General features: G+C 36.9%; 1 protein-coding gene across 4 annotated transcripts in view; it reads right to left on the bottom strand.

The window, feature by feature from the left end:
• KIF2A (kinesin family member 2A) overlaps positions 1-19,282 on the bottom strand; it is a 31,039-nt gene that overhangs the window by 8,081 nt on the left and 3,676 nt on the right. For 2 of the 4 annotated variants that reach the window (XM_053448016.1, XM_053448018.1), the window contains exons 2-13: positions 13,316-13,410; positions 10,674-10,793; positions 10,363-10,417; positions 8,746-8,811; positions 6,771-6,871; positions 6,570-6,665; positions 5,971-6,025; positions 5,445-5,607; positions 3,481-3,571; positions 2,550-2,613; positions 1,794-1,885; positions 124-266 (exon numbers count right to left, since the gene is read on the bottom strand). In XM_053448016.1, the coding sequence (XP_053303991.1) occupies positions 124-266; positions 1,794-1,885; positions 2,550-2,613; positions 3,481-3,571; positions 5,445-5,607; positions 5,971-6,025; positions 6,570-6,665; positions 6,771-6,871; positions 8,746-8,811; positions 10,363-10,417; positions 10,674-10,793; positions 13,316-13,410 (1,141 nt within the window). Of the gene's footprint in view, positions 1-123; positions 267-1,793; positions 1,886-2,549; positions 2,614-3,480; positions 3,572-5,444; positions 5,608-5,970; positions 6,026-6,569; positions 6,666-6,770; positions 6,872-8,688; positions 8,812-10,362; positions 10,418-10,673; positions 10,794-13,315; positions 13,411-19,282 lie in introns of all 4 variants that reach the window. The other 2 variants (XM_053448015.1, XM_053448017.1) reach the window with 1 other exon arrangement.

Below are 19,282 nucleotides of genomic sequence, written 5' to 3' on the forward strand. Positions count from 1 at the left end.
CCATAAAGCGGTCAAGAGTATAAATGACAGTCCAAAAAAAAAAAAAAAAAACCAACAACAACAACAAGTACCCATTCTTATTCAACTCAAAATAAGATTGTCACACGGGGGGGGGATGTCTACCTGCAACTGTTGCCAATCTCAATTAGCTTCAGCACATCTTCCACACATTTGACCTCTCTTTCTTGCAGTCCCACCACTTGGACTTGCTGCTTTCCATCCTCCAGAACTCTTAACTTGGTTTTTCGGTTTAACAAGTCAAAGACCTAGGAAGGGTACGATTAACTTAATGCACAGCCATTGCAAAACTGAATGGATACGATAAATAATGGAAAACGTGGTATGAAGCACACAAAATGAGACACTGGGACACTGATGTGTGCCACACTCTTGTATAAAAGCTTTTACCATTTTCAGATCATTTTAATATTCAAACCTGGGATCAGTATAGGAATGAAGGAACCAATGAGTAACACAAATAAAATTACATAAATAAAAGGGTGAAATAGTCAAAAATAAAAAATAAAAACAGTGTGCTCTCAAAGTACACATTTGTTTGGAAATTCAGCATTTTTTTTGCCGTATTCTGTGTCCACCTCACACGTCTAATTTGCAGTGAAACCGTGTGGGTTCTAGTAGGAAACTCGGCTTCTTTTCATTCACAGGAGCCAGCCTACCCCGGTACCCTAATGCAGGCACTAAAGTAGTAACCTCATCCACACTGCCGGCCCGTCAGAACTAAATCTTCTCACACAGCAAATAGGTTCTAGTTAAACGTATATTGCATTCTATGACCACCCTTTTCCATCAGAACTACAATTAGTTCGCAAGGTCGGGAAGAACATTCTTTTAACAACGAGTAACTAAAGACAGACGAGAATTACTCCATGCAGTTTTTAGGATGCCGAGCGTACAGCAGATAAGCGCTGCCAATAGTTAAGCGCAAAGAAGCCAACTGTGACAGCATAGTGTTTCGATCTGGATGCCCACACCCAAATTAACTAAATTTAGATAAACTAAATACTATATTAACTGTATTAACTAAATACTATATAAACATCAAATTCAAAATTTTAATTCATATTTACTATAATAAAGAGTCTTCCAAAGGAGAAAAACTGCACAAGTGGCAAAGTGTCAATAGCGTCAAGCTATACGGGGATAAAGCATTGTGTTACTAAAATGCTAATCAAGAAGTAATAGATTGCTACATAAGTAGCATTGAAATCAGGCAGTGGATTCTTTTCATTTTATAAGCAATTTATTTGTCTCATGTTTTGTATTCATTTCACTTTAATTTGATGCCCTCTTCTAGTTTAAGGATCCACAAGAGACCATTTATAGATCTGGGTATTTGCAAATGGTAACAAAGTAATTTAAGCTGATTACTGATGTAGTGCCAAGCTAAACACCATTGTCGATACAGAACGTGCCAAGCTATTTTTTATTTCTGATCTCTCACAGTAAGGACAAACTATATATGAATTCCACATCTGTATTGTGCTTACTGCATCCCTTTTCTTTGCTTTAGGTGAAAACATACTAATAGTCTAAATGGTCTTTTGTTATTAAAGAACAGGACATCAGGAAGTTGTTTGTATCGTCTCCATATATGCATTCATCTTATGTTTTCATAACCATACATAGGTTAAATTATCTTGGCAAAATTCTCACTTTCCAATTCATGTCAGCGAGGATGAAACAAAATAAAATCTAGAAAAGCAGTTTGCATTAAGTTTATTTCCGCAAAAAGGCGACAATGCCTCTCAAGGAAACAAATGACGTCTGCTTACCTTACCACTGTAAATTTCAAAAAACGTGGCATAAACTTGAAGCTCTAATTTTTTATAATTTGGTTTCTTTAGCATTTGAAAAACATCACGTGCTGCAAAACAAAAGAAAAAACACAAAGTCAGCTTGGAAAACATGGCATTGCATAAAAATGTAGTGAACGCTAATAACACGTGTGCTTGATCAGGAAATAAGTGTACATTATATTTATATATATACTCCTTCCATGAGTGGTGTGATGTACAATAAAAATAGCCATTTAAAATGAAAATATGTTCTAATACCATATATGCAAAAAAAATATCTTCTTATAGAACGTTGACGTGTCCTACATTACCTAAAAATAAAATGGTAGTTTGATATCAAACCATCGTTTTTTTCTAAACATGTTCTGAAAATTGTATTCCTTTAGTTACAATTTTATCAAATATTTAAAGTTAAATATAAAATAAAGTAGTGAAATATTAAAATAAGCCCTTAAAGATACTAGTCTGACCTAAATATAATAATATTAACTGTCTTATGTTCATCACACAGTCCAAAAACATGCTACAGCCCTGATTTAAGAAAAGATATCCCTATTCTTATAATGCTATTTGTCGATATTGACCTAGGGTTTGCAAATGGAAACATGGAGAATTCAGAATGCACATTGCACAAGTTACCATAGAAACCACACTTCATTTGCAACTGCTCCACATCTACTGTTTTCAACTGTAGCCCCCAACGTACAATAATTCATTTATTAAACATTGTACCTGCAAGTGCATAAATTCCCTTTGAACAGTCTTGGTTCTTGCCAGAAAAATCACCACCCATTGTCTATAAATAAAACAATTAAAAAAGGAGAGAAATGGTTACAAACACCGGACATGTCTCGATTTAACTTAGAACTTGCTTCCATTAACAAAAAAAGGGCATTTTGCCCCCAAACAGCGTGTACAGTTGCCTACATAAGAGAAATCACACAGAAATGGTTGTTTTCATTAGTAAATATAGTGCGCAGCGGTGCTTTGTTTCTTGGTTGTTGGGACTCAATCTGTATTCTTTCTTGCTATAAATTGAATAAGCCCAATAGCTGCCAAGCAAAGGGAACGTCCCTAAGGCACGACTTAAATGCCTTGTTAGTGATGCATATCTTTCTGTTTAAGAACAAAGTCTGAAACAAAGTCCTTGAAGTAAACAATAGTGCTTGGCAAGTTTTGGGAATGTAAGGATCAGATTTGTTTTTCCCCATTTTTAACATATGTTTGATAAACCAGGACCCCCCTTACCATATCTGATGAACCTGCACAAATTATCAGTAGGCCTTTCTTTTAAATTATAGAAGTTAAATTTTTGGTGATAATTCATAAAACCATATACTAAAATTTTTCCCAATTTTGCTTAAAATTTCTTCTATAGAATAGGTGCCAAAGCTAAACAATGATCCAATTTATATTTAGCAAAATCTCCTGATTACAGTCACATACATATTTATTTTATGTTCAAAAGGGCCACATTCATGCTTTACATATTACCCTAAATAACATTTTACCATTGGCTAATGGATTTCTACTACATAGTGGAAGGGCTAAGGCACTTTAAGTAATGTACATGAAATAAATCAAATTGATATCAGTTTGGTTTTTTTACTGCAAACAATGTATTGTTATAAACTACCATTAAAAAGCATATGATTACACTTACATGTGTTTTCCCACTTCCTGTCTGTCCGTATGCAAAGCATGTGGCCATGCCCCTTTCAAAAATGGTTTCTACAAGAGGTCGAGCTGTAAATCTAAAAAATAAAAACAGCTATAATTGCATAATCACACTATTACACACAAATGGAACAAAATAACTATGTAAATGGATGTATAAATAATGTAGCATGTATGGCCGCTATTGATATGAAACGTACCGCTATCAAATGTTTAACCCCTTCAATCCCCTATAGACGTACCGGGACGTCCAAAAAACGCCCACAAAGAAACCCCTATGGACGTCCCGGTACGTCCAGCCCTTCGTGCAGCGTCAGGGACACATCCCTGCCGCTGCACGGGAGACCAGGCTGTCGTTTGACAGCCTGGACTCCCCACTGACAGCAGAAGCCGGCTTTGCCGGCTTTCTGCTGTCCGATCGCCCGTAACAGCTTCTGGCATGAAAGCCGGTAAGGTGTTACCGGTAAACTGCCCGATCGCGCAGTTGCAAACGCGCGATCGGGCATTCCCTTCCGGGTTACGTCACTGCTGACGTAACCCGGAAGGTCATCGGAGGACAGGATATCCCCTGCGGGGATATCCTGCCCTCCGATGAGGCACAGAGACGCTGCGATCTCTATGCAGGTCTGTGAGGACCTGCATAGAGATCACAGTGATCGGTGCAGGGGGATCGCGGGGAGGGGAGTGAGAAACCATCTCTCTCACTCCCCCTCCCGTCCTGTAAGAGAAAAGCAGAAAAAAAAAAAAAACTGTTAGTGATTTAAAGATAATATTAAATAAATCATTAAAATATTAATATAAATACAAAAAAAAATTATAATGTGAGCTGTGATGTCATTGTGACATCACTGGCATGTTCAGGAGGTCCCTAGGAGGACCTCTAACCATTTCTGTGTAAAAATAATATATAAAAAATAAAAAAAAAATGTAAAAAAATTAAAATAAAATAAAAAAAATTAAAAAAAATTTTATAAAAAAAGATAATAAAAAAATTATTAAAAAACCTTACTTCCCATTGCCCTAGCATAACATCTAGCCAGTATAACCCTCCTGCCCCCGTTCACAACCCCCAAACCCGTTAAGCCATAGGCATAAAAATTATACAAAATTGTACACCTAATAGTATGCTCCCTGGAGCTGGCAAATTCTGGAAAATCTATAAAAATTAGGTATTTCTGAAATCAGGACACCTGAATTAATAAACTTGGAGGGGATTTTCCATCACTTTACCTAATTTTGTGAGGATTCAGAGGGAAAATGTAAAAAAAAATTAGTTTATTTTTCTAATCTTAGCTAGTTTTTACTAAATTTCTCATTCTAAATTTTCAGCTAATCATCCAACTATGGTATCAAACGAAAGCTCTATCTGTCCTTGAAAAAACAATATATAGTTTACATGGGTACACTATTCACAGGAAAAGAGAATCATCGCTGAACCGATATACCCCAAAAATGGCAAAATTTCTCTGGGCTTTGAGGTACCAAAAACCCCTGGGATTGAAGGGGTTAAAAAAAAGTTATTTTGTAATATTTCCTGCAAACACTTTTATAAACCATTATTAGTGAAATGTCGAGACGTGTGACTTGCTGTTAGGAGTGAAAATGAATATTATATAATATACAAGAAGAGAACCCACCTAGCCTTTTTTTTTCCCCCTGCTTACAAAAACCTGAAACCTTAATTAGCTCTCAGTCTTTTCTTATATTCAGGATAGCCATATGCTGTAAGATTTGCAGGGCCAGAGAGTTATGACAGCAAAGACTCAATGGCCCCTAAAAAATGAATAACCATTTTCATGAATGCAAGGCAGCAATAAATATATATATATACATATACATATATATACACATATACACACACACATAATATATATATATATTTACAATAAACGTGCCAGCAAAACGTAAAATGGTAGATTTAAGAGAATGGACAGACGCCGACACACGTACCTGTAGACCATTTCATTTGGCGCCGTTTCATCGAAGGCATAATCAAAGCGAAATGTTTGGTTTTCCAAGAATCTTGTGAGATCTACTTTTTGTTTAGGCTCATGTACCATAACCACATCTTTACTGGGAATCGTAATGACATCAAGGTCTCTCATGGTGTTTTCTAGAAAATGTGATACATTTAACGTACAATTTATCATACAAGTACAATACTCTTTTCAAATGTCCTAATTTGTACAGTATGCCTTATTCATAATCACTCGATGACACAAAGAACAAGCAAACCATGATCTTTTACCAAAGCAAGAGATTTTTTTTTTCTATTGGGATTGGACGTTTGCAGAAAGCAAGTTGTATTTTTTGAGATAATACCACTGTCAGTCTTGCAATGAAACTATTTAAAAGGCATACAAATAATCTGTGCAGCTAAATGGTTAATAAAACAGAGTAGCCCCTATAAGACCCCAGGAATCTTTCACATGTGGCCCTCACTAAATCTAGACACTAAATAAAGACAGTTCCTTACCTTTCTTATTAAGAGGACGTTTTCGTACACAGACACATATTCGATGCTCATCAATCTGTAATTCATTTACAAACGTTAACGTTTTCAGAATCGCACCAAGTGTTTAACAATAGGAGGACCGTTGTGTGCCGGCAGCAGATGTGCCAACAATAAAAACACTAAATGCATTTAACGTGAACTGGTTCAATAAGACACCATATTAAGCTGGGTGGCAGGTTTTGCCGAGTATATCAGTACACATCTACACATGCCATTATTTTATATACATTTAGTTCTTGTAATAAACCTTTTTCTAGTATCTCTTCTATGGAAGGGGTTGGGATCTATCTTATGCTTCCATGCTAGCTGCATTATTGGTGACAGGGACTTAAAGTTGCAGAAGACATATTTCCAAAGCCAACCATTCTGGTTTATATTTAGAGAAGTTAGCCAGATGCAGGGCTCTTGAAAGCTAAAACCAACGAGCTGAGTAATTTAATTTGATTGCCACGAAAAGCAATAAAAAAGTAAAGCAAACACGTCAATAAATCCAGGAAACCCAGTAAAGTGCTAGCAAATCCCGTCAACTTAACTTTAAAAGTTACGAGTCTTTAACTTACATGGTCAGCTGTTGTTAAAGGTCGGTAATCCAAACTTCCTCTGAAGTCTCGAATCATACACATTATTTCATAATTTGGATTTGTGGCATCAACTTCCTGCAGATGGAGGGATGTAGAATTAGCGAACGAGCAATACAAATACGGGAAACAAGATGATGTATAACGAATCCAATATCCAATAGCAAGAATAGGAAATCAAACCTGGGCTTTCTTTTCCCTTAGTTCTTGCTGTTGCAACCTTCTTTTTTCTCGTTTCTCCTGCAACTTTTCCACTTCTTTCACACAGTTAGATTTTCGTCGTGCTTTAGTGAAAACAATGGAAGGTTTTGCATCAACAACAAAATAAATAGTTACCCCTATGACCTTTGCAGTGATTGTAGAAATGGATCCTCAAATGTTAGTCAAGAGAAAATTAGGACAGATAAGATTACTGCACAAGAGTGATAAGGAGAAAAGCATTCATTATATCATATGTATACACAAAACAATTTACGACATGCTATAAGTTAAAGTGTCGAGTGTTAGTGTCAGATGTACGTATGACCTCAGAATAGGAATATGAGGAGACATGTAGACGAAAGGAGTTTTGAACAAGAATACGGAAACAAGTCTCTCTACAGGCAGAATATACTAAACTGATGATGAACCGACAATGATTTACTCCAACTGAATTTACTCGCTGTCAATCATTTTATTTTGTGACACCAAGTGTCGGTAAACATAAATTGTCAGACTGGGTTACTACAGTTCATAAAGCTCATCATTGCTTAAAAATGGCAGGGAGATCTTGCTCTTGATAAAGAATTTTTAGAACATGTCTTGGGGCTACACACAGTAATTTGTATCGCAAGGTGTGCATGATAAGAAGATGAATGGGAAGTCTGGAAACCTGACCAGCTACACAGGTGCGGGATGAGCCTGAAGATATATTTAGATCAACAGCACGGGACGCAGGCAGACTGTTTGGGGTTTTTTCACAGTATATATTTTGCATTAAATGTCTCGCTCACTTGCATGTATTCACACATTCACGGTATAGTTTTAGATTTGGTCCATACCAATTCTCATTGCTAGCACCTGCACGTAGGTTCATGCAAAAGGTCTTGTCAGAATGGGCACTAAGTGCCAGAGAATGAACACACAGATAAGTAACGAAAGGAGGCAGACAAACAGTTCCATGCAGAAATAGTTAATAGTTGTGTTAAAGCAAGAGAATCGAGAAGTTTTAATACAGAAGCATAGGGACGCTTAACAAATGCAAGGAAAAGAAACGTTTTATCAGCTTCAGGATACTGTCAACTCATCATGGCAGACTTATAATTTTTGTAGCATTAGCATGTTTCTTTACCACGAGGGTCGTAGTGAATTTAAACACGCACTGGATAGACATAACGCTATCCTGAATGTATGACGAAGGGACAGATATGTTTTGTAGCCTTTACAGCAGGACTAAGGGGTAGACTAGGCTGGCTGAATTGTTCTGATCAGCCCTCAAACTCTATGTTTCCTGTGATTGAAGTTTTATGATCGAATCGATCAGGAAGGGCATATTGCAATCGCTATTTTAAACAATTTATTTGTGCCTCACAGCAGGTACAAGGAATACTCTGTATCTGGTAACTGACACAATTTGTAGATAACAGGCATTGTTTATTAACATAAGATTTGCAAACTGGAAAAAATTCTCAGAAATTATACAAGGGGCTTAAATTGAACATATTATCCAACATGTTCCCCGGGCCCGATTTGTTTTAGTTTGACCTTAATAAATAAAGTATAATTTCCTGGTGAAACACTACTCCATCCAGCCATATGTATTGTATTAGTACTGCGTGAAGAGGAGACAGTATTTAAAGGGTAAACTTTCTCAAGCTTCTATATTGAAACAGTTCTCATTCATTTAACAGTAGTAAAATATTTTACAGACAAACCAAGCTGACATTTGTGATGACCAATGAAGAATGGAGCACAAAACTTAAGACTTGGCATGTAAAATGGTGACAAATTATTGCTAAAGTGTATTTGAGTAATGGGCAGTGATGATTAAAAACTCCTTAAAATGTGATGCCATATATCTGTATATATAATATGAAGCAATCCAGGACTTATGGTTACATACAAGGAGGGCCAAAGTCCTTTTTTCCAGGTTGATCTGGAGATATATCTGAAACACTACCATTCTGCTGTGCAGAGGCCGACTGCTCGATAGGCTGGCTCGTTCGTGCGCGGGCAGAACCGATCACTAAAAAAAAACATAAGAGTCAGTAATCTGAGGAAACGAAGCAACGCGCATTTTCACCGGTACTTCGTGTGTACAGGTTTAATACATTCACTCCCAAACCTTAGAAAAAGAAACTATACACAAAGCCCAAGCTCTGCGTGTCTGTCTGATAATCCAGATGCAGCTAAACACATTTTATTTTCAGAGGAACAAACTACATGCTTACAATACAAAAACACAAATAAAACACATCTAAGCAAAGATAGTTGTCCCCAGGCACATGTTAAACAGCCAAAAGGCGTCAAGCAATCTGTACAACGTAAGGTTAAATTATTGTCATCTCTGAATTTGGGATGCTACAGAAGATGCCATGTCTACTAAATACAGAGCCACACTTTCTACTTTTAAATGGCCAATACAACTATGTTATTGAACTCAAAAAATAACATTTACGTACAGTGCCTTACAAAAGTATTCACCCCCTTGGCATCTTTGCTATTTTGTTCCATTACAAACTGGATAAAAAGGATTTTTATTTGGATTTCATGTAATGGACATACACAAAGTAGTCCAAATTGGTGAAAGTGAAATGAAGAAAAATGTATTCACCCCCTTGCTATGAAAGCCCTAAATAAGATCTGGTGCAACCAATTGCTTTCAGAATTCACACAATTAGTAAAATACAGTCCACCTATGTGTAATCCAAGTGTCACATGATCTCAGTGTGTGTGTGTGTGAAATTGTGTAATAGTATATATATGGAAGAAGGTACTCTGGTCAGATGAGACTAAAATTTAGCTTTTTGGCCATCAAGGAAAATATGTCTGGCACAGACCCGACACCTGTAAGCACCCCGAGAACACCATCCCCATGAAGTATGGCGGTGGCAGCATCATGCTGCGGAAGGTTTTTCATCAGCAGGGACTGCAAAGCTGGTCAGGATTGAAGGAATGATGATGTCGCTAAATACAGGGACATTCTAGAGGAAATCCCTTTCAGTCTTCCAGAGGACAATGACCCAAAGCATACTGCTAAAGCAATACTCAAGTAGTTTAAGGGGAACAATTTAAATGTCTCAGAATTGAGCCCAGACTTAAATCCAATTGAAAATCTGTGGTATGACTTAGATTGCTGTACACAAGCGGAATCCATCCAACATGAAGGAGCTGGAGCAGTTTTGAAGAATGGACAAAAATCCCAGTGGCTAGATGTGGCAAGCTTACAGAGACGTACCCCAAGAGCTGTAATTGCTGCAAAAGGTGGCTCTACAAAGTATTGACCTTAAGGGTAAATAGTAATGCATGTTCAAGTTTTCTGGGGGGGGTTTGTCTTATTTCTTGTTTGTTTCACAATAAAAAAATAATAATTTTGCATCTTGCAAGTTTCAGTGCAAAAAAATAAAGAAGAAAAATGCCAAGGGGGTGAATACTTTTGCAAGGCACCGTATATGTAACCAGACAACGCCATTCCTTAATTGTTATTAATCTAATCACATAGATGGGTATACAATTAACTGCAATGCTACAACATAAAGAACTCAGAATGAGATCTGTCATTCCAGACACAATTTACCTCTATTGTCTCTTGCAGGAGTTTCATTCTTCACAGGTGCCACAGTTCGTCGATTCTACAAAAGGATAAAGATTCTAGATTTTAGATCCAAAGGGATGATGAATCAATTCTAAAATACACACTCTCTGTATGATATACCTGAAGGTAATCACAGGTATTCCACAAACATGTGTCAATACAATGTGTTGAAAATATATACACTTTACATAAACAAATTAGCAAACAAGTTCATACATGAACATTCAAAAAAATACAATTTAAAAATTAAAAGCTCAAGCTTAGATGCCGCCACGAGGTGTACAGATACTTACCTTGACAATTTTGTTCACTTTAGTTGTAGGCGTAGGTGGAGGTGGCATTTCAGGGCTCGGTTCTATTTCTTCATCAGGAGCAAGGTCAGGGTTAAGTGCAAAAATGCTTTCCAAGTCGATCTGAGGAATAAACAGTAACAATATCTTTTAGTTGTATAATACTAAGGAGTAATTTGAGATGCCAAGGAAAAGTCTCTAAGACACTTGAGGATCCTGAAGAACCCAGTTATTTCTCACTACACATCTGGATTAGACTGCTGCTTGAAAGCACTTCTCTGAAGCATTGTACAAGCCAATGCTTCAGAGAGGTATGTAGGACACAAAGAACGGGTCAGCTGATCACACCAACACCACAAGTAAATGATTGTCTATGAGAAACAATGTATGCTTGTTTCCTTGTTAGCACAAAACTATCTAGGATTGTAATGTCATGCACATATTTACATAGGACCTCTCAGTATCTTCCTTTCAAGAGCTATACAGTTAGTTATGAATTGTATCCGAGAAAGGTGAGGGATACGTGGAATTTTATTGCACGCAGGGTTTTTACATTTAATGGACAAAAGTCAATCTGTAGTCCCATGAAGAGATTCTAAAGTACAAATTCAAAGTACTACATTTTGGGTTAGGTTAATTTACCATAATATAATTTGGAAGATTTTTTTTTATAGTCTGTTTTAAAAGAATAACCTCATGGGTCATTTTTGCATACTTAGAGCCATAGCATGAAGTAGCTTAGCGCTGTATGTAGGAAATACGCCTGTGTGTTTACAGCTTCCTTTCTATTAAAAACCTGTTAAGGTCTCTAATTCTTCAAATGCGTAGGTCAAGTCAGTAGAGTTATATATATATATTTTAAGAATTAAAGAAATACAAACGCTATCAATATAACTTTATGAAATTAATTTACTCAACAATGTAGACTGTAAATCAAAAAGTTATTTGATAAAACTCTCGAATACGTTTACATAGTCCAGTGGCGGCTTGGCATTGTACTTGGTGATGTGAGGCGTGCATGAAGCTACTAGGCCATGGAAACCCATTCCATGAAGCTCCCAACGTGCCGATATTAGCGCCAGTGGAAGTTTAGAACTTTTCAGTTATGAAATCAGCAAACAGTAGGCGACTTTTACGCACCATGTGCTCAGCACTTGGTGACCCTGCTCCAATAACACCACTTACAGCAGGGCTCGACAAATCCCAGGCGCCAGGTCGACTCAGAATTTTGTCCTGGCGCCTAGGTGTTTGTCAGCCTGTGATTGTGGGGGGCGCTGCTGCTGCTGTCTGCCCAGGAGTCTGGGCAGACAGCACAGCCACTCAGAGCCCGACCCTGAGCCTGAGATCACTCCCACGGAGTGATTCTGTGGGCTGAAACCGAGATTGCATGAAAACCTGCAATCGCGTTTTCAGCTGCCACAGGCAGCTTCAGGAAAGGGGGTTGAGTGTTGATTAGGTCCCCACACAAGTGGCATTTAGGGGTTAATTCATGTTTTGTACGGGGCTCTGCTGCTGGTGGCCAGGCAGGCCAGCAACAGCAAAAACGAGCCCCCACAAGCCCTTTGATGATTCATGTAGGCATGGAAGCCTACAGCAGTCATCAGAGACTCCCCCTGCAATGGCTGGTCTATAGACCAGCAATTGCGTCCCAGCTGTCAGAGGCAGCTTCGGGGACAGGGGGAGAGGGTTCTTCGGTCTCCACATGAGTGTGGAGACCAGCCCCAACACCCCCCTGCTGCCTGATCGCTCCATGAGAGCAACAGTGCAGCGTTAACCCCTTCAATTCCACAATTGTGTATAACACATTTGTGGCATTGCAGGGGTTAACATTTGTCCCCACAAGCTTGTGGGGACTAAATATCAGTCAATGCTGTGCTCCAATGGAACATCAGCATTGAAAGCGTTAAAAAATAATAATAATTAAAAAAAAAAACACAACAAAAACCGGCACTGACCTGAAAGTCCAGGGTGCTTCCAGGTCAAATGCTGTGAGTTTAGTAAGTGGGCTGATGATGATCAGATCACTCCTGACCAACTGTTAGTTTAAAAAAAAAACTCCTGGCTCCTAACTTTTTTAGCTGGCGCCTAGATTCACAACAAATTTGTCAAGCCCTGGCTTACAGCTGACCATGAAATATCTAGCAGGGACGACATTTCACGAAATGACTTATCGCAAAGGCGGCATCTATCACAGTACCGCACTTGAAATCACTGAGCTCTTAAGAACAACCCATTTTTTTCACAAATGTTTGTAAATGCAGACTGTACGGCTAGGTGCTTGGTTTTATATACCTGTGACAATGGGTCTGACTGAAAGCGTTCCAATACTTTTGTCTATATGGTACATGTATAGTGGAATCCACTTGGCATAGCAAATTGTTGCGTGAATATTGTTTTAGGCCTTCTGTTTTCCTGTCTACTCCTGAAAAAATATCTCCAAAACTCAACACATTGGAGATATTGGAACCACTTTTTCCTTACCTATAAAAAATGGTATTTGTTGTTTATGGGAAGATGACGCTGATCATGAAGGGTCGCATTATCCTGCACTTAAAGCGCAACTCCAGCCATTATATTAATTTTACTGCAATTAAATAGATCTAGGACATTTCTTTTTCCACAGAAAGCCCAAAACACAGGCCTACCTCTTTTCCTTTTGTGTCTCCATTTTCGATCCATTCAACTGTAATACTTTCGCTGTCGTCATTCAAGGATGTTACCATTGCTTGGTGAATTCGGCCTGAGAGAGAAACACTTTTAGGAAAACGTAGATAACGTCTACACTCCGCACACGGCTGTGCCAAGACGAGCCCTGCTAGGATAACGACAAACACGCTCCTGTATGAACACGATCAACTGTTTATTCTGGTGGTGCTCAGATGCTTGATTCCGAAGCTACTAACAAAGAGAAAAAACAACATTTGACACAATGGGGTCTATTCATTAAAGAGAGAGTTTGCAGAAGAATTGAACACTTAAACTTTCTGATATCATTACACATTAGTAACGCAACGGAGCCGGCCTTGCCTAATCTATAGGTTATAATGCGAACTTTCTAAAACGTATCCTCACTGATTTAGCCAGGGGTCAACAAATTTGGATTTAATCTAGAAGCCAGGCAATAAAACCCCAAAAATAGGAGCCAGCTTTTTTTTTCTTCCCCAGTCATGTTTTTATTTTCCTGGTACCCAGGGTTTGTAGAGTCTTGCCATACACTAACATGCATTTAAAGTAACGCCATACAGTAACAGACACACGCTAACATCTTATGTTCACATACACCAACACCTTACAGTAACACACCAACATGCTACACTCATGTACACACCTTACAGCAATACCCACACTAACACTATATGCTGACATACACACTCATGCTGATGCCATACACACTAATACTATACATAAAAATGGCACACTCTAACACTAAGGATACAAACACACAATCTGGCACTGCAATCCACTATAGGGTATACACACACACACACACTACTCCTCTTCCTTCCCCTTTCAGCTCGTGGAGACCAGTCACGCTGCCGCCATGATGAATCCAGCACCCTATGCTTTCCAGTGTGGGAGGCGAGTGCCGTGTATTACATGACCCCGCCGGGAGCCTCACAGAAAGCATAGGGTGACGGAGTTACGATGGCAGACCTGCAAAGCCCTGGGCGCCAGTAAGTGGTTTCTAGTCACACTGGACTGAGCTATGCATTATGCAGGGCCACCTCTGCCCTTCCTGCCGACTTTACTTTTAGCTATACAAAAAAAAAAAAAGGTTTCAAATAATGACCTTGTGTAATACGACTTGTGATTAGAGTAAATGTAGGTCTTAAGGCTAAGAAAAACATTGAAAGACATTGAATTGTTTGCACATTGGTGTAATTAGTGAAATCAGATAACTTCAGTCGCAGGAAGAAAGCATTAAAATGTTTTCAGTTTCAATAAAGATCTATTGGGAAGCGCTAGCACTGTTGTCAGAGATTAATTTCATAATATAGGAATTATATCTCTATCGTGTGCACAGCAATAGCAGAATAATTGCAACTGATTTGTCTTAATTGCAGGTCTAAATATAGCAGATGAGTGAACGCTGCGCACCGAAGGCCGTACCAAACATGCAAATTCCCAGAGAAATCCGAGCTCACACATCTGGGGATTTTCGAGTCGAGCGCAGAATGGTTTCCTTGTGAGGGATTTGAAGATGAAGCGAACACATATAGTTATCTTATAATTCTGTTTCAATCAGACAATCTATACTAGATACTTATAGCCACAGTTTAAAGATTAAAGTACTGAATAACTACTAGACAACGTAAACAAGCCAAAAAGCTTCCATTTCTTTGTTTTTAATTCTTTGGCTCGTCTTTAAGACCTTCGTATTTTCATAATGTTAGAATCAGCCAAACCTGTCATTTACCAAAGTTTTTTTTGTTGTTAGTCTATTGCTAACTGGTTTCTACAATTAATAGTGGATAGAAAAGTTTGAAAATGGCCGTACCGGTGTGACGGATGAAGAGCGCTCCGGACGTCCAGCTACAGCCACGACCACAAAACCCTGAAGAAAGAACCCTGGAACCGATTCGCGAAAAACAGACCGCCACCAGTATGTCCATTTTCAAACTTTTCAATCCACTCAGACGACTCTATGAGAGAGAACTTTATCCCCATACTGAGCACGCATGCAAAGGTCAATTTATGCTCCCGGCACACCTTCTGCCCACAAAAAGCGTATGACAGAACGATGTCCCTCTTTGGCGCAATTTACAAGTTTCACAGCCATCTTTAACCCAGGGTGAAAACTCTTATACTAAACTGCAAGGGCAGCCGGCTAGCCAGACAGAACTAGTCACATGACACACTAAGATAACCAATCACTACTCCTCCCGCCTTCACCACTTCCAACAAAAACATGTGGAAGCTTTTTGAATGTCCCTCTTACACACATATACACATATATATATATACATATACACACATATATATATATATATATATATACGGTATATATATATATATATATATATATATATATATATATATATATATGGTATATATATATATATATATATATATATATATATATATATATATATACCGTATATATATATATATATATATATATATATATATATATATATACCGTATATATATATATATACCGTATATATATATATATATACGGTATATATATATATATATATATATATATATACGGTATATATATATATATATATATATATACGGTATATATATATATATATATATATATATATACGGTATATATATATATATATATATATATATATATATATATATATATACGGTATATATATATATATATATATATATATATACGGTATATATATATATATATATATATATACGGTATATATATATATATATATATATATACGGTATATATATATATATATATATATATACGGTATATATATATATATATATATATATACGGTATATATATATATATATATATATATACGGTATATATATATATATATATATATACGGTATATATATATATATATATATATACGGTATATATATATATATATATATATACGGTATATATATATATATATATATATACGGTATATATATATACGGTATATATATATATATATATATATACGGTATATATATATATATATATATACGGTATATATATATATATATATATACGGTATATATATATATATATATATACGGTATATATATATATATATATATATATATATATATATATATATACACGGTATATATATATATATATATATATATATATACGGTATATATATATATATATATATATATATATACACGGTATATATATATATATATATATATATATATACACGGTATATATATATATATATATATATATATACGGTATATATATATATATATATATATATATACGGTATATATATATATATATATATACGGTATATATATATATATATATATATACGGTATATATATATATATATATATATACGGTATATATATATATATATATATATACGGTATATATATATATATATATATATACGGTATATATATATATATATATATATATATATATATATATATATATATATATACATACATATACATACACACACAGGACACTTCAAACCTTATTGCAAAACAACATTCACAGAGGGATTATGGGTAAAATGGGAATCTGCACAAACTGTTCCAGCCCGAAATTTGGTAGACACATGTGACATCTCAGCTGGAAAACACAGATCTGAATGAATTCAAAACGCAATCTAATTTTAAGCCATCTGTACCTTACATTCTATTTTCACTTAATTTCTGGTTTTAGCTTTATTACGATGGGTTATATTTAAGAGAAGGATGGTTCACAAACTGTGTCAAGAATGTGGCTTGTATGGTCCGCACGCAACATCACCTCGAGTGAACAGGATTCCTTGCAGTGGCACGAAGGCCTACGATTTAGCAGAACTGCACAATGAAAAGCTTCATATAAAAGCAATAAGAGTTTAGAATTAGTTGGTATTATGTTACATATACCGCGGCTTAGTCACTAAAGCAGGCGTTGGCAGGAGAGTTGTAGATTCCGCTCCTTAAATTAGTTATGCATCAAGAAGGACCATCTCTGGTCAGCACCACACTCAGTTGACCTAGAGAAGGTTTGACATACAAGCGCTCTCAAAATACAAAGTATGTGTGGCACACTATCAACATTTGGAATTCCAGCATTAATGATCCAGAATCTGCAGCAGGAAATCAATTATTCATGCGCTGCATGCAAGATGGATTAGGAACTACATGTGGCACCCCTGATGGATGAAGGTATATTAACGTCCCGTTATACAGGTCTAAGTAATACCGTTTTCATACAGCATTTTAGCAACGTCCCTGCGCAAAACACAACTTGTAATAAGAGCTGTCAATGAACATGCGCTTTCCATACAAGTGTTCACATTCATGGCTATGTTCAAGTTAAACTTCTTGCTGATAAAACCTAAAAAAGCATTCAAAAAGACCAACATTAGTGAAAAATTGTAGCGTCCATAATTCCAGGTCATGTCTAACTTATATTCAGGGGTCAGTAAAAACTGTATATACTTGGCTCTCTATACATGGACTGAGAAATGCAGCACCTGCATCACTGCAGAATTTAGCAGCTGGGTCCAAGCTCCAGCGCATGTCACCGTTAGCTGTTACATGCAACATGCACTGGGGCGCCAGTATAAGTGGTGTGGCTTCACAGATACTGCCATGCAACATGAAAATGCCCCAAGCTGGGTCACTGGTGATAAATTACAGAAATGCCGCATATTTTTTCAAAGTTGTCTGAAACTGCCAGGAGGAGCCACCTCTTTAGAACAGTAACTGGTAGCATACATGAAAAATCCCACGAGCCATATAACTACTATCACCACCTATTACTTTTTTGTTGAATCGCATACTAAAAAGCTACGCTGTTACTAATAAATCAAAGTGCGAGGACATATTTCAAGAAACCAAACATACAGGACTCTGTGTCATCTCTAAAGCCGTATATAGCTAGAATACAAATAAGAGTACGTCTGTCCCGATGCCTGACAAAATACGGGATTAACAACAAGATCACAACAACTAATTTGTTACATACATATTACAGGGACACTCCTACCATCACACGCACTTATTACTATCTTTTATTTATACATTCTCAATATATACTAGTTGTGTGGTCCCGTTACATTTTTGTGTTGCCCCTTGTGCAAATGCATGGGGGATTATGTAGAATCACACAGACACATAAGACCCATCGTGCACCTGTACGGAAGTCGCTTCCATTGATTTCAACAGGACTGCTTTCCTAGCACCGATTGGCTGCATAAAGCACCGACGGGGCGTTCTACCACAGACTGTTCATAAGGAAAGTGATATTTCCCTTTTTTTTTTTTTGCAGTTTCCGTGAGTGCACATGAAGATACTTATAAAATATATTCATTTGCATTCGTTGTTCGGGGGGATTCTGGAGTGCCTAGTGATAAGTTGGTTATGATATATGTTAACACATAACTATTACATGAAGCCATCTCCCCAGTCTCCTGCAATATGACCGCACCCTTAGGAAATATTTGGACCAAAGCAAAATACAAGTTTACCATTACATCTGCTAAACGGGATTGTACTTCACTCAGGGGCCTTATCTGGCAGGGAAAATCAACTTGGCAGTGTATAAGCAGCCCTAAGTGACAACTGACAGAACTGACCAAATAACCAGACACGTCAATTTAATGTTTACAGAAAGATGTATAAATATTATGTAAACATCAGGACAAAGTCAAACTGTTCAAAATATAACTATAAAAGGCTGGCACAACACGCTTATACCGGAAATGAATTAAATCCATGTACAGTATTTTCATTGACTTCCAACTAAAATGCAACTTCCCAAAATAGTAAATTTATAGCTCAGGATGCCCAAGAGCCAAAACAGGTTATGTTTGTCATGTTTGTCAATATCTAAGGGTTAACAATGGATCTTGCATGAATCAGAGGAAAAAGGTAGCTTTCTTTAGGCCACATCCTGCCATTCATATTTTGTGGCAACCTGGCCAAACCTCACC

Source organism: Spea bombifrons, chromosome 1 (assembly GCF_027358695.1).
Source record: "Spea bombifrons isolate aSpeBom1 chromosome 1, aSpeBom1.2.pri, whole genome shotgun sequence".
Classification (NCBI taxonomy): Eukaryota; Metazoa; Chordata; class Amphibia; order Anura; family Pelobatidae; genus Spea; species Spea bombifrons.